This window comes from Genypterus blacodes, unplaced genomic scaffold, assembly GCF_046128005.1.
Source record: "Genypterus blacodes isolate CSIRO-AG114 ecotype Tasmania unplaced genomic scaffold, CSIRO-AGI_Gbla_v1 ptg000158l_1, whole genome shotgun sequence".
NCBI lineage: Eukaryota > Metazoa > Chordata > Actinopteri > Ophidiiformes > Ophidiidae > Genypterus > Genypterus blacodes.
Window position 1 is genome coordinate 1,045,244 of NW_027466959.1, and position 7,257 is coordinate 1,052,500.

The window sequence follows — 7,257 nt, forward strand, 5'->3', positions numbered from 1 at the left end:
AAAACCCAAGCAGCTGGCAGATCAATGTGGTGAACAACAATGATCCTGCAACATCTCCCCATGAAGAAGAGCAGGACATCAAATAAAAGCCCTGAAAAGATTTGACCAAAGACAACCTCCAAATATTGATTCAATCATTTACATAATCAATGACGTGGGACAACAATGGGCCCATTCCAATTATATTTAATTCAGATAAAGGTGCAACAAGGAGAAGGACGGTGTGTGTGTGTGTGTGTGTGTGTGTGTGTGTGTGTGTGTGTGATCTTAATGGAATGGAAATAAAGTGAATCCCAAATTGGATTGTATGATTGATTGATTGATTGATTGATTGATTGATTCTACCTTTATTCTTTATTTGGAGCCCTTGAAACGAAAGAAAAGCTTTAGAGACTCTTGATTTGGAACACCGGCTGAGTCTCTCTCTCTCTCTCTCTCTCTCTCTCTCTCTCTCTCTCTGTCTCTCTCTCTCCTAAACAAGCCAATCAGAGGGCTCGGTGCGCCTCCGCTCGGTCTCGCTCGTTCCTCTCTCTCTCTCTCTCTCCACCGGCACGCCACCAAAGCGGTCCTCCTCCTCCTCCTCCTCCTCCTCCTCCTCCTCTCATATCAGGGACACACATACACACACACTCACACTCACACACACGCACTCACACACACACATACACACACATATACACACACGCACACACACACACGCCGTCCAAACCCCCAGGAAAGCCCTGCTGAATCCTCACACCGTCTGTCAGCATGGGGAGCGCTTGTTTTTCCCGGGACGTTTGTTTGTTTATCCTCCTCATAAATACTTGCGGGGTGATGGGGAATGTCGGACTCGCAGGTAAGAGCTCCCCTTTCCTCTCCGTCTTGCTCTGGTCTAAACCATGAAACGCACTTTTTTGGGGGGCAAATGTGATGTTTGAATCCCGCGGCGAGGAGCGCGGAGGGTGGCTTTAAAGTGTAAAGCTTCTTGTAATGATCAAATGTAATGAATGACCTCACGATCGCGTACACGGGAGTCACACGCACAGTTGGAAGTTGCTATGGTGATGTGATTGACTTTATATGCATCGCCGGGATCTGAAGCAACATCACCGATGCGTAAAGTTCCGATTGCGCACGGAAAGTTCCGTTTTTCCATCAAAACGAGCGGATTTCTGGTTGATTTATTACAAGGAACTCGCGGTAGAATTGCACTTCTTCATCGCCAATTTAGTAAATAAATGCTCCGTCGTTTGTTACCCTGACGGACTTCTGTTTCCTGCGCCTATTGGTCCATTTCAGTCTGAACTCGCGTCTCAGGCTGCAGGTCAAAGGTTCATTTGTTACATTTAGCAGTATTTTACATTTAATCTGCTTTAAAAAAGTGATGAAGAGTGATCGAAGGTGGATTCATATTCAGGTGGCAGCGTCTTGTCTCAGGGGTTAGAGCCAGAGAAGTGTGTGTGTGTGTGTGTGTGTGTGTGTGTGTGTGTGTGTGTGTGTGTGTGTGTGTGTGTGTGTGTGTGTGTGTGTGTGTGTGTGTGGAGGAGGCATGGAGGGCCCCTCAGAGTCCCAGGAGGACGGAGCAGGGGCCACATATCGAGCAGGCAGCAGCAGCAGCAGCAGCAGCCACCGCCGCCGCCGCCGCCGCCGCAGCAGCAGCAGCACATTGTTCAGCCTCCCTGTGCTCTGAATGGATGAGGAGTCAATATTGAGACAGTGAGCCAACAGGCCCATCTTTGTCAAAGTGCTCAACGCCTCTGAAGCTCCAGCAACACATCAAACATCTAAGACTTTAACTTCCACTCACTTTTCCTTCTCCCTCTCCGCTCCGACTCCAATAAAAAAAAGAGAAAAAAAAAAATCTGTTGACTTTATTCACAGGGGAAATATTTATTGTAAATTTTGTCTCATCGTTTATTTATTGGCTTTCTATGGCCGAGCCGGGCGCTTTGCCAGGCGGAGAGCAGGCAGGACTGAACCACAGGCTGCTTCCATCCGGGGTTGCCTAACATACACACGGGCTATTTATACTCAGAGAGGAGCTGAGGAGGAGGAAGAGGAGGAAGAGGAGGGAGAAGCTGTGTGCTGTGGCAAACGTTTGGTGAATGATGGATCTGACAGGAAACCAAACCATGTCTCTCTCTCTCTCTCTCTCTCTCTCTCTCGCTCTCTCTCTCTCTCTCTCTCTCTCTCTCTCTCCCCCCCCCCCCCCCCCCCCCCTCCTGTGTGGCGTGTGTCTGTTTATGTATGAGCTCTCTGTAATGAATTGGCCCCCTGCCCTGGGTTTCAGCCCCAGATGTGACTGGCTTCTCTATCAATAATCTGATCAATTAGTGAGCCGCTGCTCCTCCTGCTCTCTGGCCGGACCTCAGATGTCCTGCTGATGTTCCTCTTTTCAGACACAGCGCCGTCTCTTCAATTTGTATTTCACACAATTTGGCAACGGCGTCCTTTGATGTGTTTAAAAACCAGATCCAGGCACAAACTTAATGAATTAATGAGCACAAATGGCAGCGAGCGTAAACGGCCAGCAGCTCTACGGCCAAACAAGGGAGAGATGGATGTCCGTGCCCTTGAAATGTGGGGATGTCATCATGAAATAATGGAGAAATCAAGGAAAGTCAGGGTCAAGAGACGTGGTGGTTACTGTAAGATCATAGAGCTGTGTGTGTGTGTGTGTGTGTGTGTGTGTGTGTGTGTGTGTGTGTGTGTGTGTGTGTGTGTGCTCTTTGTAACTTTGGTTTTCAAGTTCCCCTAATTCGCTGATCTTCATTTCAAGCCGTAGTGAGGGAAAGTGATGCATTCTGGCTCCTTAAGCAGCCAAAATGCAGCTCAAAGCAGAAGTGGGACCCAGATCTCACAAGTGGGACCCAGATCAAGTCCCAAGTGAAGACTCCAGAGTCCTGAACAAGTCTTAATGCACTCTATATCAAATGTTATGGCAGGGTTAGGGTTAGTACAGCAAATTCACATTAATGCTGGTTTAAATGTCTTTATTACTCCAGAAAACAAATACAAATGACTTTAAAATGTAACCTCATCGCTTAAAACCATGAAGGGATGAGATGGAAGTCCCTGCAGCGTTGGTAAGAAGTCTGATCACGTGTCGATGTTCCACATGTGTGCAGATGCAGACGAGTGCTCCGAAGGCTCCGACGACTGCCACATCGACGCCCTCTGCCAGAACACGCCAAAGTCCTTCAAGTGCATCTGCAAGCCAGGCTACAAGGGAGACGGCAAGCAGTGCGAGGGTGAGTCTCCCTTTGACCTCCAACGCACCCTGCACACTCACACACTTCTCTCCTTTCCCTTTCCCGCTTGTCTTCCTCACTCTACTCATTTCTTCACTGTCCTCTTCCTCCATATTCACTCCTTGCCGGTCCGAGCTCATCATATTGAAGTTTCAGCGTAGGAAACAGCTGTCAATCATCAAGTAAATACCTATCGCACATAAAACACCTTGATTTTCTAATTTCCAATTGCTGATTTAAATCCCTGACTACACTGAAACATTGATTAGTGTGTGTGTGTGTGAGGTGTGGGAGTGTGTGTAGTAGAAGAGAGGAGCAGAGGGAGACAGCAGGTGTGAGATCCAGGCCCCTGATGTGCTCTCCTCAGTGTGAATGGCGGTGATGTAGACGTTTCCAAACACGCTCCATCATCCCCATTAACCCCCCCCAGGTTCTCTCTGATTAATGTGGATGAAGTGCAGTGGGCAGAGGGAAGGTGTCGGGCTGCCAGAGGCCACACAGGTGCACACACACTTCCTGTCTCCTGTCTGGCTTTATAGCAATTATGCCAAAATATAATATATTGGCATTTCCAAAAGCTTCATTATTGAGACACAGAATTAGGAAAACGTTTTTATGATGAACCTTTATCTCAGTGTCTTATCTCTCTTGCTGTTTGTGTGTTTGTGTGTGTTGTTCCAGCGTTGTCGTACCTTTTATGCTGATAGCCCCAAATCTAGTCTTGTAGGTTGATTCAGTCTCTTTGTCCATGCAAACCTTTGTTGTGTCTTTATCCCCTTCTGATGCCGCCTCCTGGTCTTGGTTGGTCCATGTGTGATGTGGTTAGTTGCATGTTAGTGAATAAAGACCCCCCCCCTCCCCCCTTAACTTAAGATCAGGAGTCAAGCTGACTCTCCATCATCTAGTAGCTCTCTGTAATGAGAGAAATGTCTCCTCACAGTTTATGGATGTGTGTTTGTCAGCAGTCACATATCAAAGACTTCCTGAAGGTCACAGTCCAGACTTGTTTCTCTGTTTCTCTGTTTACTATTCTTGTGTGGTGCTGTTGCTTTCAGTCTAGTGCAGCTGTAACATCCTGTCCCTCTGATTCACTTTAAGAAAGTCTCCACACTAAATGCACCGCATCACCCCCAACCCAGAGATGACATCATGTCCTAAATAAGCACTAATTCACGCTGCCTACTGCCATTATAGTTTGGGAAATTGCTTGTGATTGGCTTTTTTATATTTAAGTGTTTCCATTTTACAATTGTTCAGTCTGGAGTACCAACACACACACACACACACACACACACACACACACACACACACACACACACACACACACACACAAATGCATCTATGGGTCAGAATACAAACAAGATACAAGATTTCCCAACAAAACTTACAATTAGCTTTCAGGTGTTGCGTACATTTCCATCATTTCCATATCCATGTGTGGTTCCCAAAGTTGGACACAGTCCTTCTGTGGTTAAGTCCAAAGTCCAGAGGTTCAGTCTGTCTCCTTGTTTATGTAAAGTCTTTTATATATAGACCAAGCCCACAGACTTTGGCATTTAAAGGGACTGAACCTGTCTGAAGAACATTTTATAAAATCCTTTCAGAAGAGTTGGATCTTTGGACAGTTAAGTACCTTTCTCTTCCAAACACTTAGTACAAACATCTGGAATATTAGCAGATCCATGATGAAGTTTGAGTCCTGCACGCTCTCATTAACCTCTCATATTGAAGTAGTTTTAGCTTTGTATTTATTGTCAGCGCTTCTAAACAAACATCATTGCAATCTTCCTGTAGATCCATTTTCCAGGCATCCAGCTGATGTCGTGTTGATTCAGTTCTATATAGTAGGTTGTAATATTTGGAGTGGTGCCCGTCGCCTTTTAAGTGTTCATTCCTCAGGTTTCCATGGGACTTATCTCTTTATTCTTACAGTGTATAGAAGATGTGATCACTATCGCATAGCAGGTACGAGCTGTATGACCGATGATGGAGGAGGCAGTGGCTCAGTGGGTAGTGCTTCCGCTTGGGAACCGGAGGATCGCCGAGGTGCCCCTGAGCAAGGCACTGAACCCTCAATTGCTCCCCTCTCTGCGAAGGGTGGTAATGTAATGTAAGTCGCTTTGGATAAAAGCGTCTGCCAAATGATCGTAATATAATAATATAATAATATGATGTAACACTTCCAGAGTACTTGGGGCTTTGTTAGAAGGACGCGGTCTGATACCCTCCCTGTTTGCTCAGCTGCATTTGCATAAACACACACACACATTTAATCTGCAGTGCTTAAAAATGCCAAAGAATCACATCAAAATAAACAAAAGCACACAGGAAGTCATGATAGATTCACTCAGTACGTTTACATGCAGCCAGTACAACTATTACTGCGAACGGCTTTGATGACGTCACCTCACTGAGTCCAGCATCTGAGTCTGTGTGTGTGTGTGAGTGTGTGTGAGCCGTACCCTGCATCGATTGAGCCTGAGCGTCAACTGCATCTTCATTACATCACCGTGTAATGTGTGTGTGTGTGTGTGTGTGTGTGTGTGTGTGTGTGTGCTCCTCCTTGGCCTCCTGCTTGTACGCTGACGTTTATTGAGCTGCCTGTTTATGAGGCAGCGGGCCATGACAGGAGCATCAAATGAAGACGGATGGTAGATGGCAGTTGACCTTTGATCCCGGTGATTAGATATGGTCGTTGTAATTGGCCGGCTGGGTTTTCCATCAACAGGCATTATAGGGCGGTCTGTCGGCCAGAGCCATTAGCGGCTCTGCTGTTCCTGGAAGCACCTGGAGCAGAGCAGAGCTTCTGTGCTCCTTTCCTCCAACACTCAGCCTTCAATGTGCCGCTACACCCACTTTAGTTAGTTTAAACCCTTCAATGTCAATCTTGCTGTACATTTTCAGTATCTATGTACTGTTGTAGCTGTTTTTCCATCTAGGTTTCCCTGCAGTTCCTTTTCTCTGAGCTTCCTGTCCCTGTATTTGTCAGTGTGCTGTCACAGGTGGTAACAGCTCAGAAGTTATGTATAATAAATGAGACAATTCATAACAGGAGCACATCAGGAGTGAGATGCCCGCAGCAGTGAACCTCTAACAGGGAACACACACCAGGACAGCCATTATCAGTTATGTTTGATAGTGAGCTTCAGGGTTGAGTGTAAGCTGGCGTCACTTTGCCCTGATCCTGCTGTAACATCAACATGTAGATCGCCAAGTTGCTGTTGTGTATGACCCTTTACACCGCCATCTTCAGTCCGACTACACAGCTGAGCTCCTCATCTCCTGAGCGCCGTGCCACCATGAACGGTACATTCTGCGTCCATTGATTAGTTCAGTTAAGGGAGTTCATGTCATTAAAGCATCACAGAATTCTCTTTGGTCACTCACAGGTTATGTTATGTTGCTGCTAAAGTCAATCACAAATGTCGCCAAGCTGCTCAAACTTACATAAAACAACATCAGTGACCAAGTTTCAATGGAATTTCCTTGTAAATCTGTATGTTTTGTGAAATAGCTGTAGTACCACTTTAACAACGTCCTTGAACAAAGCTTTTGACGGTTCTCTGTGAAACATTCCATGTCTGCTAGTCCTTTCCCTGGAAAATCCTCTGCTGCACTGTAAGTGATCTATTTAATGTTTCCAGTTTGTTTGGAAGAAACAAAGGGAAAAACTGGAGATTATTATGAACAGAGATCACCAATTTAATCTGAACAGGCAGAGAATCTAACCTACATCAGTATTCTGCTTCTCCTCTCTTGAATCTTTACATCTGTCAGCATCTTATCTTATCTTATCTTATCTTATCTGTTCTGTTCTGTTCTGTTCTGTTCTGTAGTGATCAAACTGTGGCAGCTTAGCAATATAGAAGTGAACACAGCAGTGAGGACTGAGCATGAAAGAAAGGCTCAGTCGGCTGCTTTCTTAAACATCATAAATATAAGATTCCTTACTGCTTCAGTTGAATGAAGCTGGTTGAAGGAGCTTGGGCATGAACATGACCAAACACAAGGCGAGATCTCTCCC

At 45.8% G+C, this 7,257-nt stretch overlaps 1 protein-coding gene across 1 annotated transcript in view; it reads left to right on the forward strand.

Moving 5' to 3' along the window:
• The first annotated feature begins 618 nt into the window (after positions 1-618).
• Positions 619-7,257, forward strand: part of scube1 (signal peptide, CUB domain, EGF-like 1) — a 72,910-nt gene continuing 66,271 nt past the window's right edge. Inside the window, exons 1-2 of the mRNA XM_076167391.1 lie at positions 619-838; positions 3,111-3,233. Of these exons, the coding sequence (XP_076023506.1) occupies positions 751-838; positions 3,111-3,233 (211 nt within the window). The 5' untranslated portion in view covers positions 619-750. The remainder of the gene's footprint in view (positions 839-3,110; positions 3,234-7,257) is intronic.